Below are 20,204 nucleotides of genomic sequence, written 5' to 3'. Positions count from 1 at the left end.
GAGGTCATGGGTCCCATTTTTTATAGTCTTTGATATGAACTCACAACCTACTGATCCCAGACTACACAAACAATATTATTTCACGCAAATGTACATTTAACTAGTTCAACTAGTATCGGTCCGATATCGATGGTATCGATACATCCACCATTCACTAAAAAAGTTAAAGTTCCAATGATTGTCACACACACACTAGGTGTGGCGAAATTATTCTCTGCATTTGATATCACCCTTGATCACCCCCTGGGAGGTGAGGGGAGCAGTGAGCAGCAGCATTGGCCACGCCCAAGAATCATTTTTGGTGATTTAACCCCCAATTCCAACCCTTGATGCTGAGTGCCAAGCAGGGAGGTAACGGGTCCCATTTTTTATAGTCTTTGGTATGACTCGGCCGGGGTTGGAACTCACGACCTACCGATCTAAGAACAAACAAACAAGTTTTTGTTATAGTTTTTATTTTTCCATGCGAATGTACATTTAAACTATTTCAACTGGTATCGGTCCGATAGCGATGTTATCAATACATCCACCATTCACTAAAAAAGTGAAAGTACCAATGATTGTCACACACACACTAGCTGTGGCGAAATTATTCTCTGCATTTGACCCATCACCCTTGATCACACCCTGCGAGGTGAGAGGAGCAGTAAGCGGCAGCATTGGCCACGCCCAAGAATCATTTTTGGTGATTTAACCCCCAATTCCAACTGCTTGATGCTGAGTGCCAAGCAGGAAGATAACGGGTCCCATTTTTATGGTCTTTGGTATGACCTTGTGTATGATGCACCCTCCAAATTTTGTCACGTTTCATGTGTCAGGTAAACTGTGACGAATGGGGCCATTTTTGTAAATAGTTTTTATTTTTCCATTAAGCAACTTGTTGTCATGGTGATGGAATACAGTCATTATTCATCAGTAAGAAAGGAGGCATAAAGAAATGATGCTAGCAAGAGTGAGATGAATCAAATGGACATATGAGGACATTACACACAGGAAGTAGACATCGACAGTGGTGCAGTTTCCCTTTAAAAATCAGACCTTTTGCGTGGGGACGCAACCTCTGGCAGGAAGTCGCTGCGTCGAGGCCGCCACACACACGCATACACACACACGCACGCATACACACACACACTCTCACACCAAAACCTGTGTGTTATTGACCAAAGCTAAAACTTTAGGATTGGTTTGAACAATTTTTAGAGAGTTTACGTTACGAAGACAAGGATTTGTGATTTTGGTCCCCACGACGTAATTGTGTAAACAGTGAGTTGTCCCCATAATGTTATGAACACACACACTCACACACACACTCACACGCACACACACACACAGGTTCCATCCCGACCTAAGTGCTTCAGCTTCCTGCCGGCGAGCGGGCGTGGTCTCACTTGAGATCCTTCATCTTGGCGTCGTAGGTGCCGGCGTCCTTGTAGGCGCCAACGTAGCCCGTGTTGCTCACCAGATCCTCGCGGCCCTCGCGGCCTTTGCCTTTGCCGCTCTCGTCGAAGCGCTCCTTGTGCGAGCCCGTGTAGCGCGACGTGTCGGTCAGTCGGTCCACTCCTCCCGCCTTCGACATTTTCTGTGGACCGAGTAAGCGAACTCGTCACTGCTGGTTTGTTCTTTTAAAATAGTTTATTGAAATTTTGTCACTATACAATACAGAAATAACACCCCAAATTTGTCATGTTTCATGTATCAGGTATACCGCGACGAATGGGGCCATGCATAGAAGCAAAAAAAACATTTTTGCGTCAATGCTAGTCTGGATGGCCACAATAATGGGTGGATCTCGTGTTGAAAGTGAGTGGATAGTGCACTCCCCAAATTAGTCACGTTTCATGTGTCACGTAAACTGATGTTCATCAAAACTATCATTGACCATGTTTTTGGGGGGAGTGCACTATCCACTCTCTTCCTCTCACACGAGATCCACCCAGGATCAAAACTAGCATTGACGCAAAAAATCATTCTTTTTTGCGTCATGGCCCCATTCGTTGCGGTTTACCTGACACATGAAACATGACAAAATTTGGAGGGTGCACTATCCACTCTCCTCCTCTCACACGAGATCCACCCAGGATCAAAACTAGCATTGACGCGAAAAAACATTCTTTTTTTGCATCATGGCCCATTTGTCGCAGTTTACCTGACACATGAAACATGACAAAATTTGGAGGGTGCACTATCCACTCTCTTCCTCTCACACGAGATCCACTTAGTATGAAAACTAGCATTGATGCAAAAAAACTTTTGCGTCATGGCCCTATTCGTCGCGGTTTACCTGACACATGAAACGTGACAAAATTTGGAGAGTGCACTATCCACTCTCTTCCTCTCACACGAGATCCACTTAGTATCAAAACTAGCATTGACGCAAAAAATCATTCTTTTTTGCGTCATGGCGCCATTCGTTGCGGTTTACCTGACACATGAAACATGACAAAATTTGGAGGGTGCACTATCCACTCTCCTCCTCTCACACGAGATCCACCCAGGATCAAAACTAGCATTGACGCGAAAAAACATTCTTTTTTTTGCATCATGGCCCATTTGTCGCAGTTTACCTGACACATGAAACATGACAAAATTTGGAGGGTGCACTATCCACTCTCTTCCTCTCACACGAGATCCACTTAGTATGAAAACTAGCATTGATGCAAAAAAACTTTTGCGTCATGGCCCCATTCGTTGCGGTTTACCTGACACATGAAACATGACAAAATTTGGAGGGTGCACTATCCACTCTCCTCCTCTCACACGAGATCCACCCAGGATCAAAACTAGCATTGACGCGAAAAAACATTCTTTTTTTGCATCATGGCCCATTTGTCGCAGTTTACCTGACACATGAAACATGACAAAATTTGGAGGGTGCACTATCCACTCCCTTCCTCTCACACGAGATCCACTTAGTATGAAAACTAGCATTGATGCAAAAAAACTTTTGCGTCATGGCCCCATTCGTTGCGGTTTACCTGACACATGAAACATGACAAAATTTGGAGGGTGCACTATCCACTCTCCTCCTCTCACACGAGATCCACCCAGGATCAAAACTAGCATTGACGCGAAAAAACATTCTTTTTTTGCATCATGGCCCATTTGTCGCAGTTTACCTGACACATGAAACGTGACAAAATTTGGAGGGTGCACTATCCACTCTCTTCCTCTCACATGAGATCGACCCAGGATCAAAACTAGCATTGACGCGAAAAAAACATTATTTTTTCTGCGTCATGGCCCATTTGTCGCAGTTTACCTGACACATGAAACGTGACAAAATTTGGAGGGTGCACTATCCACTCTCTTCCTCTCACACGAGATCCACTTAGTATGAAAACTAGCATTGATGCAAAAAACTTTTGCGTCATGGCCCTATTCGTCGCGGTTTACCTGACACATGAAACGTGACAAAATTTGGAGAGTGCACTATCCACTCTCTTCCTCTCACACGAGATCCACTTAGTATCAAAACTAGCATTGATGCAAAAAAACTTTTGCGTCATGGCCCCATTCGTCGCAGTTTACCTGACACATGAAACGTGACAAAATTTGGAGGGTGCACTATCCACTCTCTTCCTCTCACATGAGATCCACCCAGGATCAAAACTAGCATTGACGCGAAAAAAACATTCTTTTTTCTGCGTCATGCCTCCAGACTGTAATTGATAGCTGTGGTCTCACACAAATAATAAATGAACCCACGCATCGCAACGGTAATACGATAGACCTAGTGCTTGTCAGGGGCATCACCGTTTCCAAAGTTACGATACTCCCGTATACTAAAGTATTGTCCGATCATTACCTTATAAAATTCGAGGTTCAGACGCATGTTCGTCAAACTAATAATAATAATAACTGCTATAACAGCCGCAACATTAATGCTGCCACAACGACAACTCTTGCTGACCTACTGCCCTCGGTAATGGCACCATTCCCAAAGTATGTGGGCTCTATTGATAACCTCACTAACAACTTTAACGACGCCCTGCGCGAAACCATTGATAACATAGCACCGCTAAAGTTAAAAAAGGCTCCAAAAAAGCGCACCCCGTGGTTTACAGAAGAAACTAGAGCTCAGAAATTATTATGCAGAAAGCTGGAACGCAAATGGCGCACGACTAAACTTGAGGTGCACCATCAAGCATTTAGTGATGGTTTAATAACTTATAAACGCATAATTACCTTAGCTAAAGCTAAATATTACTCAAATCTCATCCACCGTAATAAAAACGATCCTAAATTTTAGTTTAGTACGGTAGCATCGCTAACCCAACAAGGGACTCCTTCCAGTAGCTCAACCCACTCAGCTGATGACTTTATGCAATTCTTTAGTAAGAAAATTGAAGTCATTAGAAAGGAGATTAAAGACAATGCGTCCCAGCTACAACGGGGTTCTATTAACACTGACACGATTGTATATACGGCGGATACTGCCCTCCAAAATAGTTTCTCTCGTTTTGAGGAAATAACATTAGAGGAATTGTTACAACGTGTAAATGGAATAAAACAAACAACATGCTTACTTGACCCTCTTCCAGGGAAACTGATCAAGGAGCTCTTTGTATTATTATGTCCATCAGTGCTAAATATTATAAACTTATCACTCTCCTCGGGCACTGTTCCCCTAGCATTCAAAAAAGCGGTTATTCATCCTCTTCTTAAAAGACCTAACCTCGATCCTGACCTCATGGTAAACTACCGGCCGGTGTCTCACCTTCCCTTTATTTCAAAAATCCTCGAAAAAATTGTTGCGGAGCAGTTAAATGAACACTTAGCGTCTAACAATCTATGTGAAACCTTTCAATCCGGTTTCAGAGCAAATCACTCCACGGAGACAGCCCTCGCAAAATTGACTAATGATCTATTGCTAACGATGGATTCTGATGCGTCATCTATGTTGCTGCTCCTCGATCTTAGCGCTGCTTTCGATACCGTCGATCATAATATTTTATTAGAACGTATCAAAACACGAATTGGTATGTCAGACTTAGCCCTGTCTTGGTTTAACTCTTATCTTACTGATAGGATGCAGTGTGTCTCCCATAACAATGTGACCTCGGACTACGTTAAGGTAACGTGTGGAGTTCCCCAGGGTTCGGTCCTTGGCCCTGTACTCTTCAGCATCTACATGCTGCCGCTAGGTGACATCATACGCAAATACGGTATTAGCTTTCACTGTTATGCTGATGACACCCAACTCTACATGCCCCTAAAGCTGACCAACACGCCGGATTGTAGTCAGCTGGAGGCGTGTCTTAATGAAATTAAACAATGGATGTCCGCTAACTTTTTGCAACTCAACGCCAAAAAAACGGAAATGCTGATTATCGGTCCTGCTAGACACCGAACTCTATTTAATAATACAACTCTAACATTTGACAACCAAACAATTAAACAAGGCGACACGGTAAAGAATCTGGGTATTATCTTCGACCCAACTCTCTCCTTTGAGTCACACATTAAAAGCGTTACTAAAACGGCCTTCTTTCATCTCCGTAATATCGCTAAAATTCGCTCCATTCTGTCCACTAAAGACGCTGAGATCATTATCCATGCGTTTGTTACGTCTCGCCTCGACTACTGTAACGTATTATTTTCGGGTCTCCCCATGTCTAGCATTAAAAGATTACAGTTGGTACAAAATGCGGCTGCTAGACTTTTGACAAGAACAAGAAAGTTTGATCACATTACGCCTGTACTGTATATACCTTTATATACATATATACATACATATATACCTATACTGTATATACCTTTATATACATATATACATACATATATACCTGTACTGTATATACCTTTATATACATATATACATACATATATACCTATACTGTATATACCTTTATATACATATATACATACATATATACCTGTACTGGCTCACCTGCACTGGCTTCCTGTGCACTTAAGATGTGACTTTAAGGTTTTACTACTTACGTATAAAATACTACACGGTCTAGCTCCATCCTATCTTGCCGATTGTATTGTACCATATGTCCCGGCAAGAAATCTGCGTTCAAAGGACTCCGGCTTATTAGTGATTCCCAAAGCCCAAAAAAAGTCTGCGGGCTATAGAGCATTTTCCGTTCGGGCTCCAGTACTCTGGAATGCCCTCCCGGTAACAGTTCGAGATGCCACCTCAGTAGAAGCATTTAAGTCTCACCTTAAAACTCATTTGTATACTCTAGCCTTTAAATAGACTCCCTTTTTAGACCAGTTGATCTGCTGTTTCTTTTTCTTTTTCTTCTATGTCCCACTCTCCCCTGTGGAGGGGGTCCAGTCCGATCCGGTGGCCATGTACTGCTTGCCTGTGTATCGGCTGGGGACATCTCTGCGCTGCTGATCCGACTCCGCTTGGGATGGTTTCCTGCTGGCTCCGCTGTGAACGGGACTCTCGCTGCTGTGTTGGATCCATTGTGGATTGAACTTTCACAGTATCATGTTAGACCCGCTCGACATCCATTGCTTTCCTCCTCTCCAAGGTTCTCATAGTCATCATTGTCACCGACGTCCCACTGGGTGTGAGTTTTCCTTGCCCTTATGTGGGCCTACCGAGGATGTCGTGGTGGTTTGTGCAGCCCTTTGAGACACTAGTGATTTAGGGCTATATAAGTAAACATTGATTGATTGATTGATTGATTGAGATCCACCCAGGATCAAAACTAGCATTGACGCGAAAAAACATTCTTTTTTCGCATCATGGCCCATTTGTCGCAGTTTACCTGACACATGAAACATGACAAAATTTGGAGGGTGCACTATCCACTCTCTTCCTCTCACACGAGATCAACTTAGTATGAAAACTAGCATTGATGCAAAAAAACTTTTGCGTCATGGCCCTATCCGTCGCGGTTTACCTGACACATGAAACGTGACAAAATTTGGAGAGTGCACTATCCACTCTCTTCCTCTCACACGAGATCCACTTAGTATCAAAACTAGCATTGATGCAAAAAAACTTTTGCGTCATGGCCCCATTCGTCGCAGTTTACCTGACACATGAAACGTGACAAAATTTGGAGGGTGCACTATCCACTCTCTTCCTCTCACATGAGATCCACCCAGGATCAAAACTAGCATTGACGCGAAAAAAATATTCTTTTTTCTGCGTCATGGCCCATTTGTCGCAGTTTACCTGACACATGAAACGTGACAAAATTTGGAGGGTGCACTATCCACTCTCTTCCTCTCACACGAGATCCACTTAGTATCAAAACTAGCATTGATGCAAAAAAACTTTTGTGTCATGGCCCCATTCGTCGCGGTTTACCTGACACATGAAACGTGACAAATTTACCGATGTTTATCAAAACTAGCATTGACCATAAAAATTGTGTTTTTTGGGAGAGTGCACTATCCACTGTCTTCCTCTCATCCGAGATCCACCCATGGCTGGGTGGATCAAAACTAGTATTGACGCAAAAAAAAAAAATGTTTGTCAAATGCTGGGTGGATCTCATGTGAGGGGAAGAGAGTGGATAGTGCACTCCCCAAATTTACCGATGTTTATCAAAATTAGCATTGACCATAAAAATTATGTTTTTTTGGGGAGTGCACTATCCACTCTCTTCCTCTCACCCGAGATGCACCCATGGCTGGGTGGATCAAAACTAGCATTGACGCAAAAAAAATGTTTTGCGTCAAATGCTAGTTTTGATGGTCACAGTTCTAGGTGGATCTCGTGTGAGAGGAAGAGAGTGGATAGTGCACTCCCCAAATTTGTTACGTTTCATGTGTCAGGTAAACTGATGTTTATCAAAACTAGCGTGGACCATAAAAATTATGTTTTATTTGGGGAGTGCACTATCCACTCTCTTCCTCTCACACGAGATCCACCCATGGGCTGGCTGGATCAAAACTAGCATTGACGCAAAAACATTTTTTTTGGGCGTCAAATACCAGTTTTGATGGTCACAGTCCTGGGTGGATCTCGTGTGAGAGGAAGAGAGTGGATAGTGCACTCCCCAAATTTGTTACGTTTCATGTGTCAGGTAAACCGATGTTTATCAAAACTAGCACTGACCATAAAAATTATGTTTTTTTGGAGAGTACACTATCCACTCTCTTCTTCTCACCTGAGATACACCCATGGCTGGTTGGATCAAATCTAGCATTGACACAAAAAAAAATGTTTTGCGTCAATGCTAGATTCGTCGCGGTTTACCTTGACACATGAAACGTGACAAATTTGAGGAGTGCCTGTCCACTTTTTTTTTCTTCCCACATGGGATCCACCTAGGACTGGATGGATCAAAACTAGCATTGACGCAAAAAAAACCAAAATGCAACTTTTGATGAACATGGCCCCATTTGTTGCGTTACCTGACACATGAAACGGGACAAATTTGGGGAGTGCACTATCCACTCTCTTCCTCTCACCTGAGATACCAACTCATGGCTGGGTGGATCAAAACTAACATTGACGCAAAAAAGATGTTTTTGCGTCAATGCTAGTTTTGATGAACATGGCCCCATTCGTCGCGGTTTACCTTGACACATGAAACGTGACAAATTTGGGGAGTGCCTGTCCACTCTTTTTTCTTCCCACATGGGATCCACCTAGGACTGGATGGATCAAAACTAGCATTGACGCAAAAAAAACAAAATGCAACTTTTGATGAACATGGCCCCATTTGTTGCGGTTTACCTGACACATGAAACGGGACATTTTGGGGAGTGCACTATCCACTGTCTTCCTCTCACCTGAGATACACTCATGGCTGGGTGGATCAAAACTAGCATTGACGCAAAAAAAAATGTTTTTGGGTCAATGCTAGTTTTGATGTACATGGCCCCATTTGTCGCGGTTTACCTTGACACATGAAACGTGACAAATTTGGGGAGTGCCAGTCCACTCTTTTCTTCCCACATGGGATCCACCTAGGACTGAATGGATCAAAACTAGCATTGACGCAAAAAAACAAAGTGCAACTTTTGATGAACATGGCCCCATTTGTTGCGGTTTACCTGACACATGAAACGGGACAAATTTGGGGAGTGCACTATCCACTCTCTTCCTCTCACCTGAGATACACTCATGGCTGGGTGGATCAAAACTAGCATTGACGCAAAAAAAAATGTTTTTGCGTCAATGCTAGTTTTGATGAACATGGCCCCATCTGTCGCGGTTTACCTTGACACATGAAACGTGACAAATTTGGGGAGTGCCAGTCCACTCTTTTTTCTTCCCACATGGGATCCACCTAGGACTGGATGGATCAGAACTAGCATTGACGCAAAAAAAAAAAAAAAATGCAACTTTTGATGAACATGGCCCCATTTGTTGCGGTTTACCTGACACATGAAACGGGACAAATTTGGGGAGTGCACTATCCACTCTCTTCCTCTCACCTGAGATACACTCATGGCTGGGTGGATCAAAACTAGCATTGACGCAAAAAAAAATGTTTTTGCGTCAATGCTAGTTTTGATGAACATGGCCCCATTTGTCGCGGTTTACCTTGACACATGAAACGTGACAAATTTGGGGAGTGCCAGTCCATTCTTTTTTCTTCCCACATGGGATCCACCCAGGACTGGATGGATCAAAACTAGCATTGACGCAAAAAAAACCAAAATGCAACTTTTGATGAACATGGCCCCATTTGTTGCGGTTTACCTGACACATGAAACGGGACAAATTTGGGGAGTGCACTATCCACTCTTCCTCTCACCTGCGATACACTCATGGCTGGGTGGATCAAAACTAGCATTGACGCAAAAAAAAATGTTTTTGCGTCAATGCTAGTTTTGATGAACATGGCCCCATTTGTCGCGGTTTACCTTGACACATGAAACGTGACAAATTTGGGGAGTGCCAGTCCATTCTTTTTTCTTCCCACATGGGATCCACCCAGGACTGGATGGATCAAAACTAGCATTGACGCAAAAAAAACCAAAATGCAACTTTTGATGAACATGGCCCCATTTGTTGCGGTTTACCTGACACATGAAACGGGACAAATTTGGGGAGTGCACTATCCACTCTTCCTCTCACCTGCGATACACTCATGGCTGGGTGGATCAAAACTAGCATTGACGCAAAAAAAATGTTTTTGCGTCAATGCTAGTTTTGGATGAACATGGCCCCATCTGTCGCGGTTTACCTTGACACATGAAACGTGACAAATTTGGGGAGTGCCAGTCCACTCTTTTTTCTTCCCACATGGGATCCACCTAGGACTGGATGGATCAAAACTAGCATTGACGCAAAAAAAAACCCAAAATGCAACTTTTGATGAACATGGCCCCATTTGTTGCGGTTTACCTGACACATGAAACAGGACAAATTTGGAAAGAGCACTATCCACTCTTCCTCTCACCTGAGATACACTCATGGCTGGGTGGATCAAAACTAGCATTGACGCAAAAAAAAATGTTTTTGCGTCAATGCTAGTTTTGATGAACATGGCCCCATTTGTCGCGGTTTACCTTGACACATGAAACGTGACTAATTTGGGGAGTGCCAGTCCACTATTTTTTCTTCCCACATGGGATCCACCTAGGACTGGATGGATCAAAACTAGCATTGACGCAAAAAAAAACAAAATGCAACTTTTGATGAATATGGCCCCATTTGTTGCGGTTTACCTGACACATGAAACGGGACAAATTTGGGGAGTGCACTATCCACTCTCTTCCTCTCACCTGAGATACACTCATGGGTGGGTGGATCAAAACTAGCATTGACGCAAAAAAAATGTTTTTGCGTCAATGCTAGTTTTGATGAACATGGCCCCATTTGTCGCGGTTTACCTTGACACATGAAACGTGACAAATTTGGGGAGTGCCAGTCCACTCCTTTTTCTTCCCACATGGGATCCACCTAGGACTGGATGGATCAAAACTAGCATTGACGCAAAAAAAAAAAAAAATGCAACTTTTGATGAACATGGCCCCATTTGTTGCGGTTTACCTGACACATGAAACGGGACAAATTTGGGGAGTGCACTATCCACTCTCTTCCTCTCACCTGAGATACACTCATGGGTGGGTGGATCAAAACTAGCATTGACGCAAAAAAAAATGTTTTTGTGTCAATGCTAGTTTTGATGAACATGGCCCCATTTGTCGCGGTTTACCTTGACACATGAAACGTGACTAATTTGGGGAGTGCCAGTCCACTCTTTTTTCTTCCCACATGGGATCCACCTAGGACTGGATGGATCAAAACTAGCATTGACGCAAAAAAAAACAAAATGCAACTTTTGATGAACATGGCCCCATTTGTTGCGGTTTACCTGCCACATGAAACGGGACAAATTCGGGGAGTGCACTATCCACTCTTCCTCTCACCTGAGATACACTCATGGCTGGGTGGATCAAAACTAGCATTGACGCAAAAAAAAATGTTTTTGCGTCAATGCTAGTTTTGATGAACATGGCCCCATTAGTCGCGGTTTACCTTGACACATGAAACGTGACAAATTTGAGGATTGTCTGACCACTCTTTTTTCTTCCCACATGGGATCCACCTAGGACTGGATGGATCAAAACTAGCATTGACGCAAAAAAACAAAATGCAACTTTTGATGAACATGGCCCCATTTGTTGCGGTTTACCTGACACATGAAACGGGACAAATTTGGGGAGTGCACTATCCACTCCCTCTCTCGCACGATCCATCCATTCAAAAGTAGCATTGACGAAAAACAACACTTTTTTGCGTCAATGCTAGATATGATGAACATGGCCCCATTTGTTGCGGTTCACGTGACAAAATTGGGGGGGTGCATGATCCACTCTGTTCCTCTCACATGGGACCCACCTAGGACTGGGTGGATCAAAACTAGCATTGACGCAAAAAAAAACAAATTTTTTTTCGCATGAACATGGCCCCATTCGTCGTGGTTTACCTTGACACATGAAACGTGAAAAATTTGGGGAGTGCCAGTCCACTCTTTTTTCTTCCCACATGGGATCCACCCAGGACTGGATGGATCAAAACTAGCATTGACGCAAAAAAAAACAAAATGCAACTTTTGATGAACATGGCCCCATTTGTTGCGGTTTACCTGACACATGAAACGGGACAAATTTGGGGAGTGCACTATCCACTCTTCCTCTCACCTGCGATACACTCATGGCTGGGTGGATCAAAACTAGCATTGACGCAAAAAAAAATGTTTTTGCGTCAATGCTAGTTTTGATGAACATGGCCCCATTTGTCGCGGTTTACCTTGACACATGAAACGTGACAAATTTGGGGAGTGCCAGTCCACTATTTTTTCTTCCCACGTGGGATCCACCTAGGACTGGATGGATCAAAACTAGCATTGACGCAAAAAAAACCCCAAAATGCAACTTTTGATGAACATGGCCCCATTTGTTGCGGTTTACCTGACACATGAAACGGGACAAATTTGGGGAGTGCACTATCCACTCTTCCTCTCACCTGCGATACACTCATGGCTGGGTGGATCAAAACTAGCATTGACGCAAAAAAAAATGTTTTTGCGTCAATGCTAGTTTTGATGAACATGGCCCCATTTGTCGCGGTTTACCTTGACACATGAAACGTGACAAATTTGGGGAGTGCCAGTCCACTCCTTTTTCTTCCCACATGGGATCCACCTAGGACTGGATGGATCAAAACTAGCATTGACGCAAAAAAAAACAAAATGCAACTTTTGATGAACATGGCCCCATTTGTTGCGGTTTACCTGACACATGAAATGGGACAAATTTGGGGAGTGCACTATCCACTCTTCCTCTCACCTGAGATACACTCATGGCTGGGTGGATCAAAACTAGCATTGACGCAAAAAAAAATGTTTTTGCGTCAATGCTAGTTTTGATGAACATGGCCCCATTTGTGGCGGTTTACCTGACACATGAAACGGGACAAATTTGGGGAGTGCACTATCCACTCTCTTCCTCTCACCTGAGATACACTCATGGGTGGGTGGATCAAAACTAGCATTGACGCAAAAAAAAATGTTTTTGCGTCAATGCTAGTTTTGATGAACATGGCCCCATTTGTCGCGGTTTACCTTGACACATGAAACGTGACAAATTTGAGGATTGTCTGACCACTCTTTTTTCTTCCCACATGGGATCCACCTAGGACTGGATGGATCAAAACTAGCATTGACGCAAAAAAACAAAATGCAACTTTTGATGAACATGGCCCCATTTGTTGCGGTTTACCTGACACATGAAACGTGACAAATTTGGGGAGTGCACTATCCACTCCCTCTCTCGCACGATCCATCCATTCAAAAGTAGCATTGACGAAAAACAACACTTTTTTGCGTCAATGCTAGATATGATGAACATGGCCCCATTTGTTGCGGTTCACGTGACAAAATTGGGGGGGGTGCATGATCCACTCTGTTCCTCTCACATGGGACCCACCTAGGACTGGGTGGATCAAAACTAGCATTGACGCAAAAAAAAACAAATTTTTTTTCGCATGAACATGGCCCCATTTGTCGCGGTTTAACATGAAACGTGACTAATTTGGGGAGTGCCAGTCCACTATTTTTTCTTCCCACATGGGATCCACCTAGGACTGGATGGATCAAAACTAGCATTGACGCAAAAAAAAACCCAAAATGCAACTTTTGATGAACATGGCCCCATTTGTTGCGGTTTACCTGACACATTAAACGGGACAAATTTGGGGAGTGCACTATCCACTCTTCCTCTCACCTGAGATACACTCATGGCTGGGTGGATCAAAACTAGCATTGACGCAAAAAAAAAAGTTTTTGCGTCAATGCTAGTTTTGATGAACATGGCCCCATTTGTCGCGGTTTACCTTGACACATGAAACGTGACAAATTTGAGGATTGTCTGACCACTCTTTTTTCTTCCCACATGGGATCCACCTAGGACTGGGTGGATCAAAACTAGCATTGACGCAAAAAAACAAAATGCAACTTTTGATGAACATGGCCCCATTTGTTGCGGTTTACCTGACACATGAAACGGGACAAATTTGGGGAGTGCACTATCCACTCCCTCTCTCGCACGATCCATCCATTCAAAAGTAGCATTGACGAAAAACAACACTTTTTTGCGTCAATGCTAGATATGATGAACATGGCCCCATTTGTTGCGGTTTACCTGACACATGAAATGTGACAAATTTGGGGAGTGCTCTATCCACTCCCTCTCTCGCACGATCCATCCATTCAAAAGTAGCATTGACGAAAAACAACACTTTTTTGCGTCAATGCTAGATATGATGAACATGGCCCCATTTGTTGCGGTTCACGTGACAAAATTGGGGGGGTGCATGATCCACTCTGTTCCTCTCACATGGGATCCACCTAGGACTGGGTGGATCAAAACTAGCATTGACGCAAAAAAAAACAAATTTTTTTTCGCATGAACATGGCCCCATTCGTCGTGGTTTACCTGACACATGAAACGTGACAAATTCGCGGAGTGCACTATCAACTCCCTTCCCCTCACACAAGATCCACCCAGGACTGTGGCCATGTGAATAATCCCCTCCCTACTGTATAGCAGGAACCTTCTTACCGTCACGCCCACGTTGCTTGGTGCCCCCGCCTCCACCAGATTGAAGATGGACCGCAGGGCCTCGTCGTGACTTTTGCCTTTGAACCTTTTCGGGGCCAACTCATGCAGAGCCAGCTGGAACTCCTCAAAGGTGATGATGCGAGCCGACTTCTGCCTGAAGACCACACACAGGTGACCCCCGTGAGGTGTGGTGCGGCGTGTGGGTGGCGAGCAAGGAGGACTTACTTGACTTTGGAGAAGACGATGTCCACGTCGGTGCTGCTCACGTTCTTGCCGTCAGTGATCTTGCAGTCCTTGCACAGTTTGGCCCAGTTCTTCCCGTTGAGCTCGTTACCGGTGGCCTTGGTGTCGCCGTGGATGGCGAACTTCTTGAAAGCCTCCAGCAGGTCAAAGCTGTCGACATTCTCCGCCATGATGGAAGATCTAGGACGGAAGTAAACAAGCTTTTAGCCTTCTTAACTGTGTGTAAATAACGTTTACTATTCATTGCTTTGAAACCTTTGTGACGGATATTTTTAAAGCTGAATTTTTAGATATTAAGGCTTAAAAGAAAGTAGTTGTTTTTTTACAGGCCAATTACTGGCATTTTTTGGGGGGGACTAAAACTAAAAAGGGAGCAATTTTTTCACTAGTCCATTTTTTGAACGAAAACTAACTAAAAAGCGAGCTACTGTATTTTACCCGCCTTTTTTTTTTTTTTTTTTTAACTAAAAAATAAGCTCTTTTTTTACTAGCAATTTTTTTTTTTTTTTTAAATAAAACCGAGTGCAGCTGGGATAGGCTAGCACCCCGAGAGGGACAAGTGGTAGAAAATGGATTGATGGACCAACTCAAAATCAAGCTAGTGTATATATATATATACTTTTTTTTTAATTACTTTTTTTGATTTTATTTTTCAACTAAAAAAGTATCAAAAAATGTTTTTACAACTTTTTTTTTACCAGCCAATGTTTTTTTTTTACTAAAAACTAAGAAGCAAACTATTTTTTTTACAGGCTTAATTACTGGTAAAAAATGTTTTTAACTAAAACTAACTTAAAAAGGGATAACAAAATTTACTAGTCCATTTTTTTAACTTCTATTTTTTTTACTAGTCCATTTTTAACTAAAACTAGCTAAGAATGCAAGCTACTGTATTATTATTTTACTAACCATTTTTGTTTTACTAAAACTAAATAAGAAGCAAGTTCTTTTTTATTAGCCAATTTTTTTTTTTTTTTAACTAAAACTGAGTGCAGAGGGAATAGGCTCCAGCATCTCCAAGAGGGACAAGTGGTGAAAAATAGATGGACTAACTCAAAAGCGAGCAAGTGTATATATATATATATATATATAAAATATATATATATTTTTTTACTAACTTTTTTTTTTGCCAGCCATTTTTTTTTGAACTAAAACTTTAAAACAAACTATTTTTTTTAGTAGCCAATCTTTTTTTTTTTTTTTTTTTACCTAAAGACTAAAAAGCGAGCTATTTTTTTACAGGCCAACTACTGGCAATTCTTTTGGACTAAGACCAAAAAGGGATACAATTTTTTACAAGTCCATTTTTTGAATTACATTTTTTTACTAGTCCATTTTTTAACTAAAACTAGCTACAAAAGCAAGCTACTGTATTGTTATTTTACTACCTTTTTTTTTTTAACGAAAACTAAATAGCAACTTTTTTATCAGCCAATATTTTTTTTTAACTAAAACCGAGTGCAGCTGGGGATAGGCTCCAGCACCTCGAAAAGGGACAAGCGGTAGAAAATGGATGGATGGACTAACTCAAAAGCGAGCTAGTGTATTTTTATATTTTTTTACTTTACTTTTTTTTGCTAACCATTTTTTTTAAACGAAAATTAACTATAAAACGAGGTATCTTTTTTTTACTAGCCAATCTTTTTTTTTTTTACTAAAAACTTAAAAAGGGAGCTATTTTTTCCCACAGGCCAATTACTGGCATTTTATTTTTAAACTAAAACTAACTAAAAGGGGCCAATTATTTTACTAGTCCATTTTCTTTTAACCAAAACTAACTAAAAAGCAGGCTCTTTTTTTACTAGCCAATTTTTTTTTAAACTAAAACCAGCTAGAATAGACTCCGGGACGGACAAGCGTAAACAAAATGGATGGATGGACTAACTCAAAAGCGAGCTAGTTTATTTTCTTTATTTTAATAGCTTTTTTTGCTAGCCATTTTTTTTTTTTTTACTAAAACTATAAAACAAGCTTGTTTTTTTTTTACTAGCCAATCTTTTTTACTAAAAACTAAAAAGTGAGCTATTTTTTACAGGCCAATTACTGGTATTTTTTTAAAACTAAAACTAACTAAAAAGGGACCAATTTTTTTACTAGTCCATTAGTGTGAATGTTGAATGCCTTTTTTCTTTTTCAAATTAAAACTAACTATAAAACGAGCTATTATTTTTACTAGCCAATCTTTTTGTTTACTAAAAACTAAAAAGCGAGCTATTTTATTTACTAGCCAATTTTAACTACTGGTAAGCAAAAAAAAAAACGCAACATTTTTAGCAATCTTTTTTAAACTAAAACCAAATAAAAAGCAAGCCATTTCTTGACATTTTAAAAAAAACTAACTAAAAAGGGAGCAGTTATTTTTATTGTTTTTATTAGCCACTTTTAATTTACCTAAAATGAACTAAAAGCGAGCTATTATATATTTTTTTACTAGCCAATTTTAAGTCAAACTTCTGGTAATTAAAACATTTATTTTTTTTTGCTTTTTTAATTTTTTTTATTAAAACTAAATAAAAAGCAAGCTATTTCTTTGCCAGGCAACTTTTTTTTAAACTAAAACTCATATGATAGTTGTTTTTTTCATTAGCCACTTTGTTTTTTAACTAAAACTAACTAAAAGTGAGCTATATATTGTTTTACTATCCATTTTTGTTAACTAAATCTAACTAAAAAACGACTTCCTATTTTTTATTAGACTTTTAACAAAACTAAAAGAAAGCTTTTTTTCATAATTTTTTTTTTTTTACAAAACCTAAGTAATGACTTTTTTGTCATTATTTCAGTCATTATTTCAGGGGATTTTTGCATCATTTCAAACATGTGAGCCAATTTGATATGACGATAGTATGATAAGTAGATAGTCATTTGTATCCATATGGAGCAGGGGTCACCACCGCGGCCCGTAAGGACCAGATGAGTAGCCCGCTGGCCTGTTCTAAAAATAGCTCAAATAGCAGCACTTACCAGTGAGCTGCCTCTATTTTTTAAATTGTATTTATTTACTAGAAAGCTGGTCTCGCTTTGCTCGACATTTTTAATTCTAAGAGACAAAACTCAAAATAGAATTTGAAAATCCAAGAAATAATTTTAAAGACTTGGTCTTCACTTGTTTAAATAAATTCATTTTTTTTTTTTTTTTACTTTGCTTCTTAAAACTTTCAGAAAGACAATTTTAGAGAAAAAATACAACCTTAAAATAGATTTTAGGATTTTTGAACACATACACCTTTTTACCTTTTAAATTCCTTCCTCTTCTTTCCTGACAATTTAGAACAGTGTTCAAGTATATATATTTTTTTATTGTAAAGAAGAATAAATACGTTCTAATTTAATTCTTCATTTTAGCTACTGTTTTTTCTACGAAGAATATTTGTGAAATATTTCTTCAAACTTATTTTAGTTCAAATTCCCCAAAAAATATTCTGGCAAATCTAGAAAATCTGTAGAATCAAATTTAAATCTTATTTCAAAGTGGATTTTAACCTATTCAAAACATGTCATCAAAATTCTAAAATGAATCTTAATCAGGAAAAATTACTAATGATGTTCCATAAATTCTTTTTTTAATTTTTTCAAAAAGATTCGAATTAGCTAGTTTTTCTCTTCATTTTTTTCGGTTGAATTTTGAATTTGAAAGAGTCTAAATTGAAGATAAACTATGTTTCAAAATGTAATTTTCATTTTTTTCTTGTTTTCTCTTCTTTTAAACCGTTCAATTAAGTGTTTTTTTTTCATCATTTATTCTCTACAAAAAACCTTCCGTAAAAGGAAAAAAAAATGTACGACGGAATGAAGGACAGAAATACTAATTTTTTATATTTTATATTTATTAAAGGTAAATTGAGCCATTTGGCTATTTCTGGCAATTTATTTAAGTGTGTATCAAACTGGTAACCCTTCGCATTAATCAGTACCCAAGAAGTAGCTCTTGGTTTCATAAAGGTTGGTGACCCCTGTAATAGAGGATGTATACTTAAAACTGTATTGGAATTAAAGTCACCGTCGTGTTTGTGATTCCGAGGCAAGAAAAATGAACTTGAACGCCGCACAGGTTCGGATTGTCACTCGGAAAACCGAAAAAGGTCGAAGTTACCTTTCAAGATAACCGCCCAGTGTAGCCACATAAAACCTGTACGAACTAACATCTGAATTTATATTTTTTTAACAATGATGATACTTTTGTCATTTAATCTTCACACAATATTGAGAGATAGTTTTCATACATTACCTTGAAGTATCTGAAGTAATTATATCTGAGTAAATCCGCTGACGGATGGTGTTTAAAGTCGCTCTTCGGTGGCTACAAGCACTAGAAACATGACGTTCAACGACACGCTTTGACGCTTTTGTTTACATTATGTCGGACGCAAACGTGGTACTGACGTCACGTTTGTTTAAAAGACGGGACGAGGGAATTACGTAGTGATTGTGACGTCACACCTCACGTTTTGTTTGAAGTGGTCAAAGGAACTGCACTTAAAACAAAATATACGTCAAGTGTTGTTGTTTTTTTTGCGCAGTTACACATCTGTATGCTTTTATTGGTTGGACTTGCATGCACATTAGTAGGAAAGTTACCAATTTGAAAGTTGCACTCAACTGATTACAATTAAAGCGACATGCACATTGCAGCTTCTTACCTGAAGGCCTGGTCTGTGTCCTCTGCTGCTGCTGCTGCTTCTCGCGCCCGTTCAAAATGAGCTGAAGATTTGTTGTCGTCTGTTTATCCCGTTGTCACGGCGACATCCTGTCCAGCATCACACGGGTGGGGAGGGAGGATGCAGGCGGGTGGTGTCAGAGGGGTGGGCTCTTGCCGCCCCAGTCAAGGGGCCAAAGGTCACGGGTCGAAAGGCCTTTTGTTTGTTTTCTTGGCCAAACAGAAAAGATTTTGAACAGGAAGTCGGGGGCGGACCCGAGCAGAACCCGCCGGGTCTGATGCAACAGAAGCGGGCTGCAGCGGTGACAGCAGCGTTGCTGGTTCTGTTCTTTGTTGTTGGGAACCCAGCAGCTGCTCGGTGGAGTCAGTGATTGAACTGGACTGGCGCCAGAACCGACACTGTGTGTGTGTGTGCGCACATGTGTGTGTTTGTGTCATACTTTCACAAGGCCACTCCTTTTGCAGTGACATTGTTTGGATGTTGTCATGACCGGTTGCCGGGGAAACCATTCCTCACATCATGGAGGGATGACACACGCACACACACAAATCATCGCAGGCCTCCTGTTAAAATAAAAGTCCGAGCGAAACGACGACTCGCAACAACCACGTGGTGATGTCACATCCTGCCTGGCAACTATAAACACACCCGCCACTCACGGCTGACGGTCGCGACTAGTTTGTCCACAAATATTTTCCAGTTTGTCCTGCTAAGAAGCAGACTTTTTTTTCAATCTATTGTCAGAGTTTCACTTTTTCGAGGGGGTGGGAGGGATGCAAAACCCAGATGTCCACTGCAGAGGACGCT

At 40.9% G+C, this 20,204-nt stretch overlaps 1 protein-coding gene across 2 annotated transcripts; it reads right to left on the bottom strand.

Annotated features, from left to right (window-relative positions):
- Window positions 1–839: 839 nt before the first annotated feature.
- Window positions 840–20,098, bottom strand: tppp3 (tubulin polymerization-promoting protein family member 3). 2 transcript variants are annotated; one of them, XM_061875957.1, is made up of 4 exons: window positions 19,380–20,098; window positions 14,722–14,919; window positions 14,497–14,650; window positions 840–1,579 (listed from the first exon to the last, which is right to left on the bottom strand). In XM_061875957.1, the coding sequence occupies exons 2-4, from the start codon at window positions 14,907–14,909 to the stop codon at window positions 1,385–1,387; spliced, it is 537 nt and encodes a 178-aa protein (XP_061731941.1). In that variant the 5' UTR covers window positions 14,910–14,919; window positions 19,380–20,098; the 3' UTR covers window positions 840–1,384. The 2 variants fall into 2 exon arrangements, with proteins under 2 accessions (XP_061731941.1, XP_061731948.1); XM_061875964.1 differs by lacking the exon at window positions 19,380–20,098 and adding an exon at window positions 18,968–19,057.
- Between the last annotated feature and the right edge of the window lie 106 nt (window positions 20,099–20,204).

The sequence above is a fragment of the Nerophis ophidion genome, linkage group LG02 (assembly GCF_033978795.1).
Source record: "Nerophis ophidion isolate RoL-2023_Sa linkage group LG02, RoL_Noph_v1.0, whole genome shotgun sequence".
Classification (NCBI taxonomy): Eukaryota; Metazoa; Chordata; class Actinopteri; order Syngnathiformes; family Syngnathidae; genus Nerophis; species Nerophis ophidion.
Note: the sequence above shows the minus strand (reverse complement) of the source record. Positions and strands in the feature narration are given on the sequence as shown.